This window comes from Ambystoma mexicanum, chromosome 1p (genome assembly GCF_040938575.1).
Source record: "Ambystoma mexicanum isolate Mex_15411 chromosome 1p, UKY_AmexF1_1, whole genome shotgun sequence".
Lineage (NCBI taxonomy): Eukaryota > Metazoa > Chordata > Amphibia > Caudata > Ambystomatidae > Ambystoma > Ambystoma mexicanum.
The window spans coordinates 836,215,851-836,241,232 of record NC_090921.1 but is presented as its reverse complement, the minus strand read 5'-3'; the positions used below and the strand labels follow the sequence as shown (position 1 = coordinate 836,241,232).

Sequence of the window (25,382 nt, the reverse complement as noted above, 5' to 3'; positions counted from 1 at the left end):
AATCTGAATGGATGTGCACAAGGTCGATGCCATTCTAAACTGGCCGTCACCAAGTTCGTTCAAAGGAATCCAGAGCCTGTGGGGTTTTGCAAACTTCTACCGCCGATTCATCCCAGGGTTTTCTCAAATAGTGCATCCGATCACATCACTATTAAGAAAGAGCAACAATAAATTCCAATGGACAGAAGAAGCAGAAAAGGCCTTCCAAGAACTTAAGGTGAGGTTCACTTCCGCCCCGATCCTGCGACATCCTCGCCCAAATCTTCCATACGTGGTAGAAACGGACGCCTCAAGCATGGCAATGGGTGCTGTCCTCTCACAAAGGGACCCAAAAACCGGTCAGTTGCACCCTGCAGTCTTCTGGTCACGTAAATTCTCACCACCTGAACTCAATTACGCTATCACAGATAAAGAGCTTCTAGCCATCAAATCAGCCTTTAAGGCCTGGTGACTTTATCTCCTAGGTGCCAAGCATACAATCACCGCAGTAACTGACCATCGAAATCTACAATATCTAAAAACAGCAAAGGCTCAATCCTCACGACAACTACGCTGGGCCCTTTTCTTTGCAGAGTATGATAATGTGATCATGTTTCGACCAGGGGTCAAAAACGGAAAAGCTGATGCCCTTTCCCATATGGGTATTGATGAACAGGTATACACGACCCCCGATCCAGTGGCCATTATTCCAATCGACAACCTCTTGGGCATTACGACAACTATGACTCAGAATGAACTACAACAAGAGATCCAACACTTGATGAGTCCTGAGCTGTTACAAGAGTGGAATGCACAAGGAGAACACTATACAGTCAAGGACCAACTACCATATTTCAGGAACCGTTTATTCTTGCCAAGAAAGGAACTACAGGAACAGGTCATTTCGGGGTATCACAACTCTTTGATTGAGGATCACCCTGGAATTGCTAAGACTCTAGCCAAGGTAAAACGAAGCTACTGGTGGCCCACGTGGCATAAGGACGTTGTTCAATTCATCATATGCTGCGGCGTGTGTGTGCAAAATAAATCCTCCAAGCAAAAACCATCTGGACTCCTTAGACCATTGGAAATTCCGCCGGTGCCCTGGCATCCATTATCTCAAAAATGGCACACTTCCTGCTGTTTAAATGTCTCCCAAATGCATCTAGCCTGGCAAAGGTATTTCTCGAACATATCATATGGCTTCATGGGTTTCATTCGGTACTGATCTTAGACCGAGGTACCCAATTCGTATCCAACTTCTGGAGAAAATGCTGTTCCATGGCCCAAATCGATATAATCGACTATACACTAGCCACCATCCCCAAACGGATGGCCAAACAGAAAGAACGACCCAAACACTCCAGCAATACCTGCGCTGTATGCTACATCAAGTGGAATAAGGTTGGAAAGATTTGCTGTGGATAGCTGAATACGCCTATAATAAGTCTTTACACAGCAGTACGGGGCAGACTCCATTTTATACGATGTACGGCAGACATCCATGCACCTCCGAACTAGACGTTCCAACTATTCTGGAAAGGCCAGCCATTAAGACCCTACACACCATTATCTCTCAAACCTTCAAAAAGGCAGTCGAACATTTACACCAAGCTAAGGACCGCCAAAAGAAATACGCTGACCAGCGTCGTGAAAAGGTTCCCAATTACCAGGTTGGAGACGAAGTCTGGTTGGCATTGAAACATGTGCCTATAAAAGGAACCCGGACAGTTCACCCACGATATTTAGGTCCTTTTACCATCGAATCTATAATAAATCCAGCAGCAATTAAACTGGCCTTACCCTCCAACATGCATATCCACCCAGTGTTCCATGTATCTCTTTTGAAACCTGTCCAACCTGGAACTCGTGTTACACCACCCAAACTAGTAATGATCAATGGAGAACCGGGTGGGTACCTTTCCAAAGAACAAGTCAATGGGCCGTGTTCGTTCTCACAGAGGGGCGCTTACAACTAATTTTTGATTATTTCAAGGGCCTTCGGTCTAGTCACCCTAAGTTTCCCAGGGTCATCCAGACGTGGACCCCTTCCTCACTGTGCTTAGAGTGGCACAACTCCACCTCACTGACGAGGCCCAAAAAGGCTGAAACACGTGTCTGGGGTTGCTGTTGGTACTCTTGTTCAGAAGGGAATTAACATAGCATTTTGGTGCTGGACTGCCCACGTAGGCGGGACAATGACTGATATGCAAATGGATATTTCCCATCTGTGAAAAGTGTAGTGAGCTAAAGTGGGGCTGCAGACTCTCAAGTCGGTCCCTTCCCAAAGACCAGGTCAATGTGCCGTGTTCGTTCTCCCAGCTGAGCGCCTACGACTAATCTTTGATTACTTATTAACATGCCTGTTCTATTAATTCAAAGGAAATCAGAACAACGGAAGACTGCCTAGCTACTAGGAAGCAGCTAAAAACCTGGCTATTCAACTCACTGAGATAATCCTAGGCCAACCTATACAACAACCATCCCCAAGCGCAGACCACTCCAACTGCATACAAGGCCCAAACTTCATCTAAAACTGTAAACCCGGAATAAACAAAGCAGAGCGTTGTTTTTTGACACCACGGAGGACACAGCGTTGTGGTTGGACTTACAGGGCTGCCTGGCGCCAGATGGGGAACAGGATGGCCAAGAACACGATAAGTGAAGATATTGTATCATGTACATTGCAAAGGTGGGACGGCGGGCATCTACCATAGAGTCTTGAATACTTCATAGATGAAGCGCAGCTTTCGAACCTTGTGGCTTTGGTGGACTATAATGTGATATATAATTGCATACATAAATGTGAGAGCGTTAGGCGTAGCAACTTTAATCAAATGGGAGCAGCAAGATCGCGGTTACCTACCCCCGGGAATTAGTTGTAGTAGCAGTAGGTTAGCCGATAGGGCGGCCTCACCCTGCAGAGCTTCGAGTACAGGCGGAAGCCAGAAAGAGCTAGATGCGGGGATGCCTGAGATCCAGGGATGGAGATGGGCAACAGTTGGGGGGAGGGGGGGAGTGCTGTTGGAAATGGGACGGGTGGTGGGAGGGGGGAGGGACGGGGAGTTTGTTGTTAAAGGGAGTTTAAGTTGGGGTAGGAGCCTCATAGTTATGGGGAGTTTAAGTTTAAATATGAGCCTTTGCGGAAGAGCTAGAGTCAGGAATCTGTTTTGTGTGGGTGAGGGGGCTGATTGGAAGGGGGAGGGGGAACTATTACTGAGCCATGGGGGATCTTAGGATAATAACGTGGAATGTCAGAGGACTTAACAGTTATTTGAAGAGGAATAAGGTCATGCTGTATTTGAAGAGGCAGAAGATAGATGTCGCTCTGCTACAGGAAACGCATCTGACGCGAGAGAAAGTGGAGTTGGTGGGGAGAAAATGGAGAGGGTTTGTGGCGGGTTCGTCATACTCTGCCTACGCCAGAGGAGTGCTCGTCTGGGTGGCGCCGCATGTCCCATTTAAGCTAATTGAGGAAGTGGCGGAGGCGGACGGGAGGATGGTCATAGTGAGAGGACTTCTAGAGAACAAAGAAGTATGCATTGTGAATACGTATGCCCCTAACCAAAACACAACGACATACTTCAGAACGTTGTGCACCAAACCTGGTGTGTGTGTGGGTAGTGCGGTGATCTGGGGCGGGGATTTTAATTGTGTAATGAATCCTAAGGTAGACAGGTCGGATGATAGGATTGACAGGCCCACTCCAGCGGCTAAAGCATTGCAGACGCTGCTAGCCGATTTTGGCTTGGTAGACGTGTGGAGAGCAAAACACCCTGATGAGAGACAATACTCACACTACTCGGCTCCGCACCAGCTGCATACGAGGCTTGATTATGTCTTTGCCACTCCAAACGTAGTCACAGAGAGTATCTATATAGAATATAAAGCGAGAGTCCTCTCGGATCACTCGCCCCTGGTCCTCGGATGGCAATATTGCCCCCCGAGGGCGCGGATACCGACATGGCGCCTCCGGGCAGAAGCGCTCAAAGATCCGGTCTTCAGAGAGATTATTTCCTATTTTGAGGTGAATACTGGTAGTGTGAAGTCTGCGGGTACTTTATGGGAAGCCTTTAAGGTGGTGATGTGTGGGGTTGCTATAGCTAAATCGAAGGGATTGCAGGGAGGAGTCCTAGCTGATCTGCAAAAAGCTGAGATCGAGCTGGAAAGAGTATTGGAAGGGGGCGGTGCTGATACGGAGTTAGTACTCAAATTACAGCAGCAGTGCGCGGAATACTGGGATAGGCTTTGTAATCTCAACTATAGAAAGTATATAGAGAGGCAGCATGCAGGAGGGGATAAAAAGGGGCCGGCTTCTAGCGTGGTTGTACAAGAGTGAAACCCCTAGATCCCCGATTCGGATTGTAATCAAAGAAGATGGCGAGACAGTAGATACCAAAGAAGGTGTTAATAGGGAATTTGTGGAATATTACAAGGTGCTGTATGAGGATGGAGAGGGAGGCAGCCAAGAGGAGATAAATGAAACATTAGAGGATATAGGCCTGCCCAAGATAAGTGACGAATAGAGGGAAGAGCTGGATGCACCGATTACTTTGGAGGAACTGAAAGAGGTTGTGAGGCAGTTACCCACTAGCAAAACTCCAGGAGCAGACGGGTTCCCTAGTGAATTCTATAAAGTGTATGGGGAGGAAGTGCTCCCCCCATGCTAGAAATGCTTAATGAGGCATTTGAGGTTGGACGGTTGCCGGAGTGGCTCAGGGAAGCGATCATAATACCGCTCCCCAAGCCCAATAAACCAGGACACAGTTGTGGCTCCTACAGGCCCTTGTCGATGCTGAACCAGGACAGTAAGATACTGACAGCTGTCCTGGCAAACAGAATGCGGAGAGTAATTGGCAAATTAATTCACCCAGATCAAACGGGCTATGTCTCGAGCAGGAACATAACCTACAACCATAGGCGACTCCATCGAGTGGTCGAGTGGGGGTGCAGCAGTGAAGGCGAAATGGCGATTGCGTCATTAGACGCAGTTAAAGCGTTTGACTCGGTTAAGTGGCCATGGTTGTTGGCGGCCCTAGGAGGATATGGAGTAGGGCCAGGTTATATTAAATGGGCTAAGATGCTATACAGTGAGCCAATGGTCAGAGTCCGAACAGGTTCAGTGATATCTGAGAGATGGCAGCTTAGCAGAGGTACTAGGCAGGGGTGCCCCTGGTCCCCGATGCTTTATATTTTAGCCCTAGAGCCCTTAGCAATATACCTCAGGCAACAATATGACCTGATAGGTATCAAGGTGGGAGGGGAACGACACTTAATATCCTTGTACGCAGATGATTTGTTACTATATCTGAAATACCCGGAAGAAAATCTCCAATCTGTTTTGGAGGTGTTGGAGAGGTATGCCAGGCTGTCCGGCATAGCGGTGAACCCCCAGAAATCTAGCATGTTTCCACTGGGTGGCTATGTAGGACTCCCTGTAGAAAGGTTGCCGGTGCTACAGACACCGTGGGCAGTGAGCTCCTTCCGCTACCTTGGGATAGACGTGTATTACACGGCAGAGGAGGAACATAAGTGTAATACCGAAATAGCCATTGGGAAAATTGGGAAATGCATGAGGTTTTGGGAGAAGTTGCCCTTAGCAATGATGGGACGAAGTGCAATGCTTAAGATGGTGGTTCTACCTAGGCTTTTACATTATTTTAGCAATATCCCATATATGATACCTAAGAAGATTTTTGTCAAGCTGAACAGTATGTGCTGGGACTTCTTGTGGCATGGTACCCGAAATAGAGTGGCATTATGGAAGTTGCAGAACTTCTACGAAAAAGGCGGTATTAAACTGCTTAATTTTGAGGCGTACTATGTAGCGGCTCAGCTGCAATTTGTGGCTAAGTGGCTCTCTGATGAAGAGACCCCTGAACATAGGTTGTTTGGGCGGAACTGTACTCCTTTTTACTTGCGGGAAATGATCTGGTTGGTTGGCTCAGTAATGAAGGAGCGCCCTGGAATGATGTTGTTGGGGTGGTATATGTGGCGTCGAGCTTGCCGGATGATGGGGGACCCCTTTCCATGTGCCCCGCAGATACCGTTGGTTGCACTGGCAAAGAGAGATAAGCAGCTGAGGGTGATTATTAGGACCTACTGGGAATCAGTGGGACTAGTTACGTTGGGGGACATTTTGCAAGATGGGACCATTACTGATTTTGAAGGACTTGAGGCAGTAGCAGGATTACATACAGGCCAATATGTTACATATCATGGAATAGTGCAGAAAATTCGAAGTATGTGGCCTGAAACTATTTTGACAGAGGAACCGGATGACACTGTTGGAGCAATATATGATATATCGGAGGGTGGGCATGAGATCTCTAGACTGTATGAGATGTTGATGACTAAGGTTGGGAAGGAATTGGTACATTTGAGATTGGAATGGGAAACGGAGATGGGAGTCCCGATGGAAGATGGGATGTGGGAACGTGCTTTGAGATATCACAAGAAGGTGTCGAGGAATGCCAGGTTCAAACAAATACAGCTATATATAACGTACAGGGCATACATGACCCCTCTGAGGATATCAAAGTTCCCAGGCGTTGGGCGCCAGGCGTGTCCTAAGTGCAACACGGAGAATGCTGACATGATACACATGTTTTGGTCATGACCGGTAATCGAATGCTTCTGGGGCGAAGTGGCTCAAAAGCTAGCGGGGAAGGGGGTTACGCTAGTAATAGACACGGCCTGCGCCTGCTTGCTGGGAGGGTATCCCAGATCACGAAAACTTAAACATGTTGGGAAATTGAAAGATTTGGCATATGTGCTTGCAAAACGCAGGATTGCTATGGGATGGAAGAAGTGCCATAAGCCGCGAGTAGAGGTCTGGTGGAAAGACCTACAGAATGGCGGAGGCTGAAACAATGGGGGGGGCAAGATGCTAGTAACACCAGTGGGGATGAAGAAATGGGCTCCCTTATGGTATGGAAATTACTGATCGCTGAAATGTTTGCAGTAATATCGGATCCAACAGAATCCGAGGGCAGTGAAGCCCTGCCACACGGAGCAGATATTGAACGCGAAGAACAAGCAGGCTCATAAAGGGGGGTGGGACTGGGAGAGCAGTGTCTAAATTTTAAATGTGCTTACTTGAATTGTCTTAAATTGCACTGCATGTTTGGTTTGTATTGTTGTTTGGTTTGAACAAAATAATACAAATTATTTAAAAAAAAAAACGATTCTTGTTTGACTCACTCTCTTCAGTGTCACTGAGACGAGTAGGATTATGCCAATAACAATTCTTGTTTAACCCCTTAAGTGCCACCGACGAGCCGGCTCGTCGGTGGCAACCGCTCCACGTTGCCACCGACGAGACATCTCGTCGGTTTTGGCACTCTGCTTTGCTCGATCCCTGCAAGGCAGGGATCGAGCAAAACTGTAATCCAACCCCCAGGCTATGTGATGGGGAGGTCCCCCCCAGGTGCTGGATTAACTTCAGTTTCACGTCGGCGTGACAGTAATTTTCACCGCAGCAGCCATTTCGAGCTACTGCAGTGAAAATATAAGGTGAGTCTTCACCTTTCTCCCCCTCGATCTCCGGCTGTATTTCAAGTACCCTTTGTGACAGCATTGCTGCCGCGGATCGGGCGCAGAGCGCTCGATGCGCGGGCAGCAATGGCCACTAGACACCAGGGATGTCTTTGAATGCGGGGGGGAGGTGGGGCTGCTTACAGTAAGCAGCCCTCCTCCCCCCGGCCCCCAAAGCATGGGGGCCCAGATATAAAAACCCCTGGGGGTAGACAGGAGACCATCTGCCCCATGGGAGGGGGCATAACATTTTTTTTTTTTAAAAATGGGATGGGGGGTGGGCCGGGACACGGGATTTGTTTTTGCCCACCCCTGAAAGGGTGGTGGCCCTCCCCCTCCCACACCAAGTGGAAAGGGGGGCCACCCCTTGTAGACCTCCCTGGGGGCAGATTTCTGCCACCAGGCAGGAGTACATGAGGTGGCCCCCATCCATTTGGGGGTGCAGGGTAGGGCCACAAGGAAGAAGTGTGCAGGCCCCCCAAAGGATGGGGCCTGCAGGTTAGGGCCCTCCCTGTGGGCAGATGGCTGATCATCTGCCCCCAGGGAAGGGGGCAAAAAAAAAAAGTGTAAACAAAGTGATGGGAAGGGGGAGGGGGCTTGGGGGCCCTAGCCACCAGAGATTTTTTTCGGAAAGGGGAGAGTCTCCCCTTTCCAAGGACACCCTGTGTGACGGCATTGCTGCCCGCGGAACGGGCGCAGGGCGTTCGATTGCGCGGGCAGCAATGGCCACTAGACACCAGAGATGTCTTTGAATGCGGGGGGAGGTGGGGGCTGCTTACAGTAAGCAGCCCTTGCCCCCCATATGTGTACAACCCTGGGGGCAGATGGCTGATTATCTGCCCCCAGGGAAGGGGGCAAAATAAAAATAAAAAAAGGGAATTTTGGGTGGGAGTGGGGGGGCCACTAGCCACCAGAGAGATATTTTACAGAAAAGGGGGTGGCCCTCTCCCCGTCACCCCAAGGCGAAAGGGGGGCACCCCTTGTAGCCCTCCCTGGGGGCAGATATCTGCTCCTAGGAAGGGGCATCTGCTCCCAGGGAGGGCTGCATGAGATGCCCCCCTCTTATCTGCTCCCAGGGAGGGCTGAATGAGATGCCCCCCCTGCATTTGGTGTGGGGGGGGGTAGAGGGTCACCGCCCATTACATTAGAAAATTACCTGGCGGTTTAGGGTGCCCCTTAGCCCGCCCTAAAGTGTAGTGTACCTTTTTCATTTTTTTCTTTGTTTACAAAGCTTGCCTTGGCGCAGAGGGGCACATTGGTGTGCCAATATGGCGCCGGGGTGCCCAAACCTTACTGCCCCACCCACTGGGGGGGTGTCCCATCATTTTTGGGGGCCCTCTCCCCCCGGACCCCAAATGAGTGGCAGGGGCACCTCATGCAGGCCTTCCTGGGCCTCCTACAAACGGCTGCGTGAGGTACACCCCTATCCATTTGGGGTGGGGGGAGAGGGCCCCCAAAAATGGTGGGACAGGCCCCCCAGTGGGTGTGGCAGTAAGGTTTGGGCATCCTGGCGCCAGATTGGCACACCAATGTGCCCCTCTGCGCCAAGGCAGGTATAGTAAACAAAGAAAATAATTCAAAATGGCAGGCTGCCCTTTAGCGCGGGCGGAGGGGCCCCCTACACCGCCGTGGAATTTTCTAATGTGAAGGGGGGTGCACCTCTCCACCCCAACCCCAATTGGAGGGGCAGCCCATCTCATGTAGCCCTCCCAGGGGCAGATAAGTTGGGAGGCTGTCCTGCACTCCTCCCTGGGCTCAGGCGTCCCTTCCTAGGAGCAGATATCTGGTCCCAGGGAGGGCTGCATGACATGGCACCCACTCCATTGCGGGTGGGGGAGACGGGGTCACTACTCCGTCCCATTAGAAAATTCCCTGTCCCTTTGGGGTGCCCCACAGCCCCCCCCCCTAAAATGCATTCCACCATTTTCCATTTTTTTCTTTGTTTACGAAACTTGCCTTGGCGCAGAGGGGCACATTGGTGTGCCATTCTGGTCCCGGGATGCCCAAACCTTACTGCCCCACCCACTGGGGGGCCTGTCCCACAATTTTTGGGGGCCCTCTCCCCCGCACCCCAAATGGGTGGCGGGGGCACCTCATGCAGGCCTTCCTGGGCCTCCTACAAACGGCTGCGTGAGGTACACCCCCCCTGGGGGGGAGAGGGCCCCCAAAAATGGTGGGACAGGCCCCCCAGTGGGTGGGGCAGTAAGGTTTGGGCACCCCGGCGCCAGAATGGCACATCAATGTGCCTCTCTGCACCAAGGGGAGTTGGGTTACCAAAGGAAAAAAGTGGAACACATTTTAGGGGGGCTGTGGGGCACCCCAAAGGGTCTGGGAATTTTCTAATGTGATGGGGTGTTGACCCCCCCCAGCCACAATGGAGTGGGTGCCATGTCATGCAGCCCTCCCTGGGACCAGATATCTGCTCCTAGGAACGGACGCCTGAGCCCAGGGAGGAATGCAGGACAGCCCCCCCCCTTATCTGCCCCTGGGGAGGGCTACATGAGATGGGCCGCCACTCCAATTTGGCCATGTGTGGATTCCCACAGGTGTCCTCTTTTGGGAAATGCATGGGGTTCCCCGTTTTCCTTGCTGGCTTCGACACCCTAGGCCCAAATCTGTAGGTTGCCCACATGAACAAAATGGTCAGTGGCGAAAGGCTTGGGGTAACCAGTGGGTTACCCTTTTCCTTTTGCGCCCCCGGTAGGTGCACCCACACATGTGAGGTACCGTTTTAATCGGGACACCTGTGGGAACGCGGGACAGTAGGCCATGTGTTGTTTGTGTGGTTTTCATAACGTTTTGACCCATTTACTGGTGCCCTTTGTCACACAACCCTTTCATTTCCCAAATGTGACCTACATTTAGTCGCTGCTTTAGGCACCATACCCTTTTGTAACCTGCACAAGTCACCTACCCTTGAAAAGGTCTGCTCTTTCAAAAAATGTATGCTTGCCGTTCCTCGCCACATTGGTTTTCCCGATTTACACATGCTAAGTGCGTCTGTTCAGGCCGTGAGCGTAAAACTCCTGTGTACCATGGCTCAGTGTTTGGCTTGTGGTATTGCTTGTTTTGTAAAACGCTACAAAAAATGTGTGCTCTCCTAACTGCAAGAGTCGGGGGAATGTAGCGGAGCATTGCTTTTCTCAAAATCCATAGAAGCCATTGCCGTACCAAGCCAACCATGTCCAACACATACCTTTATTTTCGGTCATTTTACTGCTTTTCACCCAATCTATGGCAGTTTCCTCTACTACCTAGTTGTTGCCTGACCTACGCATATAACCCCTTCCTAAACTTGGAATTTTGTCTACTTTTCAGAAATATATCCCTTTCTGTCCTCCAATTCGGCTTTACCTTCTTTTCTTCCATTCCGTCCATGCATGTCCAATTGGTAAAAATGGCCAAAATCGCCTACCTCTCACAAAACGGTTGATAAACACATCAAAATAATTTTTTTTCATTTCCACTCAACCTGTTCTTGAAAGCCAGGGAATTCAGCACAGCAAACCATTCGTTCCTAGCTCTTACAAGGAAAAAACCACAGGCTTCTTTGTACATCATTTTATTGGCACTTTTTTGAAAAAAAACAAAATTTTCCCCCTTTTTGGTTATTTTCTTTCACCCCCCTACAGCAACCTAGGATTCCTGGGTGGCGTTACAACCGCCTACATGTGGGGAAAAAAAGGAGCCAAATTTTGCCCAGATATCTCATGCAACAAAAAAGTCACAAGCCATTGAATGGCCACATACCGAAAAGCCCTGGCACTGGGGAGAAATACCCATGGCACTTAAAGGGTTAACTCACTCTCTCCAGGGTTACTGAGGCGAGTTTGATTCATATAGTCGTTATGCTTGTGTTCCCCCCTGGCTCTCCTGCACCCACCGTTACCTTTTTGTCTTGCTGTTCGCATCAAAGGGCCTAACTGTTCAATCCTCTTCAGCTCTCTCTCTCTATGACCAATTATCAGTCCTGATACAATATAAAAAGCGGCCTAGGTAGAAAAAGGCTATGGGAGTTAGAAGACACATTGTGGTTATGGCGAGAGGTGAGCAGTGCAAGGAGGAAAGTGAAGGCAGAGGTTGTGGAGGGGAAGGAGCAGTTGGAGAGGAGAGAATGAGGGAGAGAGATGCAGCGAGAGAGGGAAGAGGAGGAAGCTCAAAGGAGAGACAAAGAAGAGGAGGAGAAGGTAAATTGCATAGAGAAAGTGAGAGAGAGAGTCGTGCAGGGAGAGGAGGCAGTGGCAGAACATGGAGGAAAAGGAACTGAGGCTGAAAGAAAACACTACAGGTAGAGGAGGAGGAATGCATAGAGAAAGGAGAGAGCAAGTCATGAACAGAGTGAGTGACCGAGAACGAGAGTGGACAAGACAAATAAGGAAGTGGTAGTATAGAAGGAATATTATAGACCAGAGGAGGAACATCCAAGAAGCCAGAGAAGTAGTGAGCGATTGAACGAAAGGTCGAAAAGGACAAGGAAGGGGAGACGTAGAATGAACACCCAAATCCAGAGGGAGGAGGAAAAGGAAATTGGAGAGCAAAAGGGGGTGGTGAGAGTCAGAGAGAAGTGAGACTGGTGGATAAAACTATAATAAAGAGAGAAGAAACGTACATATTGAAAAATGTCTAGGGGACTTACCTTCTAACAAGTGGGCCAAAGGGTGCTTCGAAGTTGGTGGAGAAGGTCCAGCCTGACTAGGATAAGACACAGATAAAGGTCAGAGATTTAACAAATATGCCCCACTCCCATGCCCCTTTCCCAAAATTGAGAGAGAATCGCACATTTGAAACCGAACAAGCCTACTGAGCTGGGCACCAGGCTACTCAACCTTTCCCCATGTACTCTGACACCTGGCCCCTACAACCAACCCAAGGGTGTTGCTTTGAGGCCCCAGGCAACTGAGTCATCGAGGACTAATACGGGAGGCTGATGACCCTAACGGCCTCTATGAAAGCCAAGAAAGAAGCAGTTGTGATTCTATAAAATCCCAGGACTGTGAATGACTAAAAACTGCCAGGCAAGCGAGAGAGGGAAGAGTTGAGAACCACTTGATAAAGCAAGTTCATGCCTGTTGGATATCAGAAAAGGTTCTAGAGGCAAGGCAATACTTCTAGGAGCTTTTAAAATGTAGCATTCTGAAAGTTGACTGGAATACGTTTCTTTAAACTCTATGCCGTTTGTTGCCATTCGGCCACATAATCAATGCTACCAAAATTAATTAAAACATTTTTTTCAAAGCGGAACCTACGTGAAGTTAAAAAGATGTTAAGGATTGTAGGCGCTATCCAAGAAGGAGGATAATCCTGCTGCTATAGGGAGGAGTCTGCAACCAATATCAAAATGTGACAACAACGCCGATGGCATCTCAACTTGTGGCTTTTCACTACAAGCTGTCCTATTTTTGAATAGTCCTTTTGAATGGTGGCATTTTAAAGCACATAACATTGTAACATGTAACAGCGCCTTGATGCCCTAGGGTTACTCCGTGCTTTATAAGTGAAATAAACAAATAAATAAATGTAAGTAACATCGGTCAAACTACCAGTTGCACCATACCCTTAGTTTTCAAACAGGCACATATTTGGCACACGAAATAAGCCCCCTCTCCTCCTGTAGGGCTAGTCATTCCTCTTTGCATTGCAACTATAATAGGGGGACAAAAAAAAAGGGTCCAGGCCAGATTCTCTCTTCTTGAGCTGTGAGTCTTAAAGAATAAACCTAAATCTCCTGTGACACCACCACCACCACAGCATGCAGGGGTAAACGTAGCAATAAAGTGGAACGTGCTGATATTTCCCTCATGCAGTACAAGTGATGACCGAACTAGTGGAATGGATGACAACGGCACTAGAGGGGAAAAGTGTTCAGAAATGTAACTACGCAGTGAATTGCAAAGTGATTAAGAAGGTGGACAAGCCTACAGCATCCATACTGGAAGGGAATTAAACATTTGCCTCCCTAGTTTAAGTGCTGGGTAACAGGACACAAGTGGGGCAGATTAGGGCTGTGATTTGCCCCAGGGAAATGAGGCGGGAGGCTGCACTTATAACCTCACTGAGGGGCTGATGGAGTCTGAATATCGAGGAGGGCCCTGTCGGCCTGGATATGTGTGGGAGACGGAGACGGAGACCGAGAAAGAGAAAGGGAAGCGCTGGCAGTGGTGGGGCAGGTTTTGGTGCCGGGGGAGTGAAGTGTCGCTCAGCGGTGTACCACTGCGCCGTTCGGTCAGAAAGTGGTCGGAGTCAGACCGGGGGTCACTACAATTTACTTAATTTTGTAGGTATAACTAGGAAACCCGATATATATTTAATTTATAAAACCTTACACTACAAGCCACATCTATTATTAGTTACACACCACGCATTTGTTATGGAGGGTACATGCAATTAAAATGTCATTTCAGTTTGACAACGAAATCTAGGGATCTGAATCCGAACCATCCATCAGCAAGTCAAAACAGAACAATTAAATAAACTTTCGCAAGCAAGCAATAAACCATACTGTGCTGGTGGTAACCAGGCCAAACATTACAAAACCACAGACTGCAATGGAAACCTGTTTTAATAATTTATTTAGATTCTCTGACACATTAAACAAGGTTGTCTGCCTGGCACCAACAAGCCATTTGTCCAGACATTTGAGTTGAAAATAAAATACCCATATAATATAAATACCAATATAATACCAGAATGGCAATGGGACCAAAAATAACCTTTCGTCTCAGCACCAGACATATGATATGGATCCTCCTGAAACAAAGCAAAACATTAGCAAACAACTTGAGTACAATTGTACACAGCTTTCAATGTTTGTTTGGTTTGTTTTGTTTGTTTATTCATTTATTGTGCGCACCAGACCCTGAGGTAGCAGGGCGCATAAGACAAGAGGACTTACAGCTTGGTTACAGAAGTTACAAATATACAGAGCACAGTAAAAACAGGTTTCTTGGCTCCACAGGGTGAAGGTAAGGCAGTAAAGTGCATATACAATACGGTGTGCAGACAGCAAGTCATCATATAGCTGACGTTTTACATGATAGCAAATCTATATAAGTACAGTACATGCAGAGGATACGTGGGACGAATGCGGGTTACATAGCATTCTCGGTGAGCCATTTTATTGTGTTCTTTCTGAATTTGTTGAACATTTGGTCGGATCTAAGAGCATGAGGTAGGGAGTTCCAAAGTTGAGCTGCCCTGACTGGGAAGCTGGACCCTCCAATAGTGGTCAGTTTAAATCTGGGCACTAGCAGGCAATTGGGACTGGCTGTTCTTGTTGGTCTAGTGGAGATTTTTCTAGTAAAACGTTCTGTTAGGTAACGAGGGGCTTTGTTATTTAAGCATTTGTGGATGAGGGAGGCAGATTTGAGGTTGATTTTATTTCTTGGGTAGAGAGCCATTTGTGTTTCCCTCTTATTTCTGAAATATGTACTCTTCTAGGAATACTTAGGGCCGCTCTAAGTGCATTATTTTGGAGCACTTGTATTCTGTTGATGGTTTGTTTAGTTTCCCCTATGTAGAGGGAATTACAATACTCTAATTTTGATAAGATAAGGGCTCTAGATAGGATTAGGCAGCTGTCATCTTCAATGTAATTGTCATTATTCCATGAGTACATCTGTGCAACATCTTTTGGAAACATTTCTTAGTACCAAAAAGCCAACATGTGGCCGAACATTTGAGCTGAAAGTAAATACCCTAATATCAAATGCTTGTTGCATAACAATGCTTCAGAAAAGGTAGCAGGCGCCCCTCTCTAGAAAGAACGTGGCATGATGACCTGTTCTGTGGTTTTTTCCCACTTTGAGAGTTCGCAGCCATCGCATTTTGCTCACTGTACCTTTCACAGATGGGAAATATCCATTTGCATATCAGTCTTTGCCCCGCCAAAATGGGCAGTCCAGCACCGAAATGCTGTGGCAATTCACTTCTGAACAAGAGTACCAACAACAACCCATTGGGCAACCCTTCATTGGACGTACTTCTGAATCTCGCATATTCTGTGTCCATGGAGAGGCATCCCTTGCTTGCCGAGATGCAATATAGAATCAAGCAGTCACTTTAGAATTGCACAGTTCTTCTCTCGCTGTTCCCTTTCGGCTTTTATTAGCTCAGAAATAATAGTTCTATCTTGGCTAATTTTAAATTTGGCTATTTGTAGCTTTCCCTCAGCTGTATCTTGGAATATTCATGCATTACTATTTTTTCTGTTCCTTTTTTAAAATGGGAAAAAACGCACAGCTAGGATCAAACCAAACCATTCAAAAGTGCTCATTTTGTTTATTGGCAAATAGCCAACATGCAAAGCAAAAAAGACAGTTACTTCTATGAGAATACACTAACCACTGCCTTACTACATAGAATCCACCTACAGCCTTTTTTTTATACCAATCTGGGCTAAATCCTCGAACATTCGAGTCATATGGAAATTTGTTATAGCTGTCTTTTAATCCAGGCTGACATGGACCAGCTGCAAGAAGTACTCGAACAAAAGGTGTAGACATTACCCTGCTTTGAAAGAGGTATGGATATGTTGGGTATTCTTACTGCATGTCAAGTGTCAAGACCTGCATTTGTACATTCCCATTGCATTCCCCAATTTCCTCAGTATCCATGTCTCGTGCTAACTTCAGACTGGCACTGGGTAACTCTGTCTGTTGAGTGATCAGGAACCTCTGTAGATTCAGTAGAGCATTGTGGATGCTCAGGAATTTTAGTGCATGAAGGGTGATCTGTGAAATGTATTGTGATGGGAAGAGAACAGTAGACCCATGTTCATCCTCAGCAGAAGCATGAGGGACAGGTTCAGAATGAAGGAGGTTTTCCTGCTGAGTTCTGAAAGCAAAGATTGGAAGAATCTTGTAACTACAATTAAATCCTTCAGTGGTTGAAAACGTTAGCATTATTTGAATCAGTAATCTCTCTCTCTCTCTCTCTCTCTCTCTCTCTCGCTCTCTCTCTCTCTCTCTCCTCTTGCTACATTTATAACCAATTGGCATAATGGTTGGCTGGCGGCTCCAGAGGGAAATGAATTTGGGAAACGTTGTGCAGTGTGTGAGAGATTGAGTGTTCTATATCGCTCTGCAGTGATTTCCTTTAAAAAAACATGTATTCAAGTGCATCAGGCTGACCTCCTGGACTGGGTGGCTGCAGACAATGACAGCACACACCAGCACCTGCCCTGCCAGCCCAGGCTTGTTTAGGAAGCAAGGAAAGACAACGAAGAGCAACACAGGTTCAAATCCAAAACCACACTTAGAGCCCAGTCTCCGTATTGAGCGCATTATACATTAATTAATAGGAGTGTAAAAGGAGGGGTTTGACCAAGGAGGGGATACGTTGCTGTACTTGGTGGCCTGAACCATTACTAAAAAAAAAGAAGTTAAATAGCAGAAGAGTTTGTGACTCAAGGGCAAGGGAGTCTGCTGCAGCTGGCACCAACAGAGGGTATCGTTAAGCCATACTTGCCAGCCCTACTGATTTAGGCAGTAGGCTACTGCTTTTTAAGCGATCCTACCACCTACAGATTTGGGTGACAGATCCTACTGCTTTTTACAGTGGCAGGTAATGTATGTAACTCTAAGGTAGGCTGTAGGACAAAGCATGCAACACATTCATTAGTCTGTCTGTACAGTGGGCTGGTAGGTAATTACTTTGAATGGGCTCAGATCAATCCACTGACCTGACAGCTACATGACACTGCCCTGCACTCTTGCTGGTATAACCCTTAGGTGAACCACCAGTGAAGGCAAGTGGCAGAGCGTACCACCATCACACAGCATCTGCCTATCAGACTGAGGGGGTATCCGTCTCCATGTCATTCAGTGTTCAACTTCCACTGCATGAATACAAATGTAATTAGGTAATTTAATTTGGTGTTAATTTACCATTCAGAATTCTACATTGTAAACATTTTAATATCTTTCCATGCTGTGCTGTCTGATGGGTTGTGTATTTTAGAATGCTCCAATAGTGCAAACAATGTATGTGTTGTATTTTCCTGTGATTCCACTTTTATCCGAATGATTATATTTGAAAGTTTAAAAATCTTACTTCTTTTTGGTCACAGAATGTTGGCAAGTATGTTAAGCTCTCCTCACTTTCTGAGGTCGATACATTGATTCCCATTATATTGGTTAATGATTGCAATTGATGAAGCCCTTGGAAGCAGGGAATCATGCAAAAAACGTTGTATAAACACCTGCTTATTGTCTTATGCCGTGGTTTCCCGAGAGCCCATCGGAAGTATAGGATTGTTACTGCGAAGTCCCAGTACTCTCACATTAAAAGTGTAACATTCCTGCTGGGAGGTGCCAGTACTGTCCTAACCCTAGAATAGCAAGAGTGCTAAGAAGTGCCAGTACTGTGCCTGTTCAATGTGTGTTGCTATTGCTGTGGCAGTAACGCCTCTGGTGGTTGTGGTGAGATGTATTAGTGGCCATGAACTGTGTAATCCGACATTTGTTTCTTTTCAGGATTCCCAAAATCAGCATCAACAGACTGTTTCGATCTACAGAACCCACCTCCTCCACGCAGCCCAGGTGAGAATTGAGTATGCATTTAGTATAAAGAGCAAGAAATGGCTAGTCATGGATAATTGCATGATCTCCACAGGATTATACCAACACTGAGGGTGGGCCTGCAGTCGGCCAATCTGCCCTTTAATTATCCTTGGTGATACACTCCCCTTCTCCAGCTAAATTGCTTGCGACATGCGTCCAAGAGTGCACAAATGCCACAGGGGTATTATAGCACATTTACACTTAGACCATAGGGCATGGGGCACTATGACAGTAGAATGAGCCACCGTTATTTGGGATCGGACGGACAGTGCAAGGAGCTTTGGGCACATGGACAGTGGGAGGAGCTTTGGGCACATGGCCAGTGGGAGGAGCATTGGGCATATTTGCTGAAATGAATGCCATTCGGTTGAACTATATATACCACCTATTATTAGCCATTTGTGGTGTGAACTGTGTAACTGTTCAGTATTATTTGATGAGGTGAAATGTTCTGACCGGTGTTTGCTCTTCTCCTCTAGGGCTTCATGGATGAAGAAGTACATCAGTCCTTGCTGCGGATTAGGAAAATTCAGGACTCCATGGTGTGCTGACTGGATGTTTGCGTTGGCGGCATGTGCCTCTTTGATGTTCAAAGGCCAGGGAATGTGAGCAGCTGGATCGCCAACAAAGACAATTGGGAGCATCTGCTTTTGTACTGGGGGAACCTGACAAAGCCATAAACATATACAAGTCAAAAAATGTACTCTTCCGAAGGCGGAATTCTCTGAAAAGACTCTCCTGCAGTGCCTTACCCTACGGTAGTGTCATATGCTATCTCCTCGGTTGAATTCCATCTTCACTCTATCGGCTCCAATGAACTGGATAGAGATGCTGCTGGGGCGGCCTTCATTTTAAACAAACAGCCAACATTTTTGATGTGTTTACGTTTACCTTTATCAAAATTGCACAGTATAGAAGCAACAGACACACTTATAGAATTGTACATTTTATATTTATTTTTCAGGGGGGAGGGGTTTTTAAGAATGACTCTTTTTTAATGTAATTTTATAGTAGTTTCAGAACAGGAGAGAGGCTCCAGAGATCGTTGTTGTGTTTTTTATCTACAGTTGCCCAATGATATAAAGTAGTGCTAAGAGAGGGGGATGGGCAAAGCCTAAGAGATCGTCTATAGTAGATCTAACTTGGCCGAACGTATACAATTCTCAATGTCTGGATGTGTGCTCAACAAACATGCTTGGTGCCCTGCAGGAATCACTCTGCATCAATTTCTGCCATTTTTAGAAGAGAATGGAAGGCAAAAGTGACTCACTGTCCCTTCCTACAAATCCATAATCCCACCTGCATCCTTCGTGGTGAGAGGGGCCCAAACAATGATGCGGTCCACCCACTGTGGAGGAAAGGCACTCACTACAGTAGAAGCAGACCTGCTCAACAGGACCCCAAACACTACATTGGAATTCCCCCTCCTGAAGAGGAGGCGCGATGTTTCACAGGAGGCATGCATATGTAAAAGAGTGCACCCACTGCACATGCTTACCCACTGCATGGTAGGCCACAACCACTGTGAGGAACCTGCAGAATGGCCATTCCCACTTTACAAAATGTCCACCTGCTGCAGAGGCAACCTGTTACCCACATGGGTGCCCCAGCTTCAATGCCTTCTAGGCTCACCAGGTTTAGAGAGAGACGTCTCATGGGAAGTGACAAGGTCTTGTGTGAAAAGACAATGGATTGTCAGAGCAGTCTTGGAATAGTTGAGCAAAGTGGTTGACCTGCAAATGGTTAAGCCGGCCGGCTGGGTGGAGGGAGCTGCAAGTCTCCCGGCATCGTCTATAGCGAGTCCAAAATTAACCTGTCCCAACCCTCCTGCATGTGTTCACTCCTCTTTGGATCTTACTTGGTGCTTTTATTTTGCTTTGACATTAAAGTTGCCAAATCGATGAATTGTTTCAAAAGTAGCCTTAGCTGCTCTTGGAGGATAAAACAGTGTGATGACAAATGCCAGGCTTTGAAAACACTCCTTGAGATGGACACAGCAAACAAAAATGTGTTGGGAGCATTCTGTGCAATGCCTTCCGAGGTCCTGTTTTGCTAAGATTACCTTTGGTTGTGGTAGCTGTAAAGTTATTATTCGATGTATAAGTCGATTTAAGTCCACGGAGTAGCGGGCTTGGTTTTGTTTCTAGCATTGGTCCAAAACCACGTCCCACAAATCAACACACTACAGACACTAAACGGCTTTACACAGAAGAGAAAGCTTAAATGTATGGGTTTACACATCGTTCAAGTGAAATTAGCAATTATTTTAAGGAATTTGCTATGTCTACATTACATTTACAGTGAGTTTGGCTCACAGGGAATTTTGAAGATGTCCTGATAATCTGCGGATTCAGAATGGCAGGCAGGGCTATGGAAGGGCAGTCATTCACAAGACTCTGCCTGACCTGGGACTGACTCTCAGCTCACCCTTGCCTAACAAGGCAGCAGCATATCTGGCTAGCTGCAAATGTGTCAACAGGCTAACCGGACTATGTAACATTTATTACGAGATCTAGTTGCGTAGATCAATTTTGACTCCTAGGAACAGCCCAATCGACAATACTTTAGCAATCGTACCAGGAGAATACACTTAAAATCCTTGTACTGTCTTAAAGCAGCAGTCTTCTACTCAATGATGCAACCGAATTGTGGCTTAGGAGTGGACATCAGTGGCGTTATTTAGTCCAAGTAGTAAACGTATTTATGGGGATTTGCTCTTTCTGTAAAGCCACATAATGCAAGTGAACCTAACGTTGTGTATAATATGACCCTGTGAGCCGCTTTACTGTGATGTTTCTAACTGATTAGCAAGATGTAAGGTACTAAAGTAAGATTTGATTTTGAGTAACCAGTATACAGTGAAGGAAAAAAGCACACAGGCCACCAGATTGAGAATATGAGGGAGATGGCAGCTTTTTAGCTGACCAATTACCTCCTCCAACATGCTCATTAACCTTAAATGTTTGTAAAGAGATTTATATATTCCTTTCTGAGATTTAATTTAAATTTTTGTTTGTTTTTCAAGATTTGTTCTAAGAAGTTTGCCCATAGTTGTGACTTTTTTAGCTCATACGATTACCCCAATCACACTACATAATTCTATTCTCCATGGACGCTTTTCTTTTCTTCTCGTATTTGGAGGTTTTCTTATGAGGCTATGAGTATTTGACTCCATGGAATATACTTACCTGGCTTTTCCACCATTTTTCCAATCCTCGTCACACTATCAATGTTTTGTTCTGTTTGGTACTTTTGTTTTATCACCTTATGATGAAGTTCACCTAAACGTATTTTTGTTTCCAGGGGCAGTTCACCTATTCTTCGTTCCTTCTTGAGAGAAATATCACATTCCAAATTACCTACCAAATGTAACCTACTATCGCCAAATATCACCATTTCCCTCTCTGTTCTTTACCATGAGGAAGGGTAGCTTTACCAGCTATGCTGCACTTCAGGACATTGAATTTCACCTACTTATTTACTCTTTTCTTTTTTCAGCAATGATTTATACATATGCTTCACGCTTGAAGATGCATTCCACCTACCCTTGTTTATCGATTAGACATACATTTTGTTTATTGATTAGATATACATTTCACCAGTTCTTGGTTATCTCCTCAGTACATCCTGAAAATGCACATAGCTCTGCTTTTCTACGTGGCACAGTGTTCTGGTCACTTTTCTTCATTCCCAAAAGATGAGTGTCAAAATACCCCTTTTTGACTGTTAAGCTGGGCTGCTCTTCTTCCGTATGACCCCAGAAGATGCTTTCGCTAGCCCTCCATTGAGTATCTGTCCTTCCTTATTCTCTATGTACAAAAAGGTCACCTGTTCCATACGTCTTGGGTTGCTTCTCCTCTCCTTCAGATTTTCACCTCTCCTTCAACACCAGAGGGATTTTGTTACATCATCTTTCTCTTGGTGTGGTTCGCCTTGCCTTCTTTGCAACAGATCCAACCACTGAAGAGGTTTCATCTCACCTTTATACCCTGAGAGGTTATTTCCGGTCACTCACTGCACAATCTTCTCTCTGCGTGCCTTTTTTATAATAATGGTTTAACTAGACTTCACCCCTAAATGTATTCCATCTTGCATTTCATAGCACCAATTTTCTTAAGCCATCTAAATACAGGTTCACCTAAGATGTTTCATCACTGAAAATCTATGTAGAGTTCTTCCCCAACCTCTATTAGACTTGCAAGCGTTTCGAAATCACAGGGTTGCTGAAGTGTTGGCAGTGATGTTTTAAAGTCCTGTTCCGAAGTGTGAACCCGGGACAACGCACTTCTGTTTTTGCTTTGAATATCCATATATGGCAGGTTTATTCAGAAAGAATGTTGGTTTAATAGCTTTTTTGCATTCATGTTTATCCCCATGTATGCCACTTGTGTTTAAACTAATCATCTGCCATTGCTTACCCTAAATAAAATGTTTTATCTAGTGATGTTTCACTTAAATATATGTGGTACACAAGGTGATACAAATGCATATTAAAACACTGAATGGTCTTTAGTCTCTTGTCCTTCAGTATACACATTTCCCATCTCAACACCAACCCTGCACAAGTTCTTTTAACCCAGCGTTGACAAATTTTGACATCACATACTACGTCACTCAATAGGATGCACATGATTTGAGGTTTAATGTCTTCAACCCTGAAGGTGGTTCACACAGATTGAATCACGGGTGAAAATCTTTTTTATAGCTATCCATTATTAAAGAGGATACATGTTCCGCAATCTCGCCCCTCATGGTTTGCATCAAGTGTGCACCATCTGTGGATATATTTCACCAAACATGCTGCGCAGTCTGAGATTATTTTCCTGTTAAAGCTTCATCCTCTGAGGATGTTTCTCCTATTCTCCACCTTCTGAGGTAATTCCACTTCCTTTTCTTCAGTCGATGGACTTCTTTCCGCTTGAATGTTTGTTCCCTTATCACTCCCCTCTGACAGTGGCAGTTATCTCATCTTCACCCTGGAAGATGCGATTTCTCATCTTCGCCACTCAGGGTGTGAGATCTCACCACATTTCACCAGCAAGACAACGTTTGTCCTGTCTTTGCTCAGTGGTAATGTTTACACGTTTAATCCTTAAACACAAGTTTCATTTTTCTTCACCTATTAAGAGGTTTTGAGCACTTTATTCCATTTTAAGAAATGTTCAACCCATTTTTGCCAATTGTACCCTTTTTTGTTTTGTGTCCCCTTCCAGAGGGCCCCCATTGAATATATGTGGTATCACGTTCTGCTCCTTGGAAAGAGGGTGCAGTACTGAAGTCTTTAATCTTTGAGGCAGTGACAACACATTGGGGAACGTAGGAATTTGTTTTGAGTCTTTCATGTCAGGATTTCCTGTTGTCGTACCTCCTATTTCTCACACACAGAACATCCAACAATACACTGTATTTCAGTTTATATTGGACTTTTGTATCTTCATCTGAAGCTGAAATATGGAGAGGGTCTTACACCCAGTGGGCTCTACACTTACCTGGCCTTCAAACGTGCCCAATGACTGCACTAACCTCACCTTTACCTTCACATAATCCTCAACCTCACCTGAGCCCTATATTTTCCTGGGCAATCCATTCAGATCTTAAAACTCACAATTGCTGCTCTGGTCGCCTTTTCCAATCAAAGATTTTATTCCAAAGGTCGTCACATTGTTTAGCACGCAAAACAATCCTGGCCCTTATTCTGCAGAGTCTGAGTGGAAGCCCTTTAGAAAATTTTAATGTCTATTGTGCCATGTTGTTTCTATGGTTTCATTTGAATATGCTTTTGTGTGAGGTATATATTTAAAATAAAATATAAAAACGATTGTTTCACATGCTTGCCTGTTGTCTATGAGGGTATTGGAGGGATGGCGGTCTTGTGCCCAATTGTTTAGGTTCGTAAAAATTAGCAGTTGATATAATCGGACTAATCCTGGTGACTTAACCATGGTTGGAACAGTTACTGAAACACTATCCATGATACAGCCCATAAAGTACGAATGTAAACAAATCATTTTGCATTATAATGTCTATATACAATTGTTAACTAATCGAGTTCCCTTCTTTATCTGTCCCTGAGAATAAAGGGTCTGAGGCTTACACAGTTTCTAAAGTTGCTCGCTCTACTGATTAATTGGAGCACTCATATTCGTTAATGAATATAGTACAAAATAAATTCTCAGATTTTAGGTGAATTTATTGTTTGTTTTGCTTCAATCTAGCCATGAGACTTCGCAAGTTTCACATGTAAAGTGCTTTCTCAAGGCTTTTAAAATAAATGATTGCGGTCCGCATGTGGGCTTATAGTGGAGCATCATGCATGTTGGAGCATGGCTCATAATTGCTTTTGTATGATGGGCTGGCATAATGTCTGGATGGGCTGATGGCTCCAACGTGGTCCTAGGTTGTCCCAAACCGGAGAATAGAGCCTTGAGAAAGCACAAAGCAATCATTCCAGCTGGAAATTCCCTTTTCCACAAGTCTGTCTAGGCGTATTGGCAGGCGCTCCTTAAATTACGCTGCAGTTTCACTCCTGACTCTCTCAAATAAAAATAACCTTTCACTTGGCACATTAGGCTGTTCAGCAAAGCTCTTCTTCCTTTCCTTGTTCCTGCTGCTTGAAACATCTGAGTGTCAGTGGGAACTTCAGGAATATCATAATAGTGATTAACGGGGCAAAAGGGTTCAGTCTGTTGGCCAATCCCCATTGTAGCATATCCAATTTACTTTATATCTGCTTGTCTAGTGTAGCTCCTGTCTTGGCAGTTGGTTGCAGACGGAGGGTGCATCAATACCTATTAGATTTGTTCTTTTGCCTGCAACCTTGAGGTTTAAAAATAGGTTCATTATATTATTCTCGCTTGATCCCCAACACCAACTAGCCCCAGTAAGGTTACAACGGGCCGGGTATTGTGCATTGTTTTCTTTCCATTATACAGCAGTAAGACCAGAAACAAGACTTATCCCAGAATTCATAATAGAATGACCCTGAGTCTTTCTCAAGTCCTCCACCAGTAGCCTGTCTCTGTTTCACATATCAGTTTCCACCAGCGAACAGCAAGTTGTTGCGGACCAGAAGTAGAACTCGGACTCTGTGACATCATACTCATGGATTTTTATTATCTTGTTTTACAATTAGTGTGACCTCTTGGCCAGCTTCAAAGAAAATAACAAACTAAAATAATAAATAATTAAATCTAAATGCCAGGTTCAAAACATAGTCCCGAGCCCAAATCCTATACTAGCCTACCAGATTTATAGAAACACTAACAAGCATACATCTAAAGGGCTTAACAACTTAAAAGTTGCTCAGCT

At 45.7% G+C, this 25,382-nt stretch overlaps 1 protein-coding gene across 2 annotated transcripts in view; it reads left to right on the top strand.

Annotated features, from left to right (window-relative positions):
• The window catches only part of ANKRD35 (ankyrin repeat domain 35), a 502,129-nt gene extending 478,229 nt beyond the window's left edge, over positions 1 to 23,900 (top strand). For both annotated transcript variants that reach the window (XM_069652800.1, XM_069652801.1), the window contains exons 12-13: positions 17,988 to 18,053; positions 18,554 to 23,900. In XM_069652800.1, coding sequence (XP_069508901.1) covers positions 17,988 to 18,053; positions 18,554 to 18,625 — 138 coding nt within the window. In that variant the 3' untranslated portion in view covers positions 18,626 to 23,900. The remainder of the gene's footprint in view (positions 1 to 17,987; positions 18,054 to 18,553) is intronic.
• The last annotated feature ends 1,482 nt before the right edge of the window (positions 23,901 to 25,382 follow it).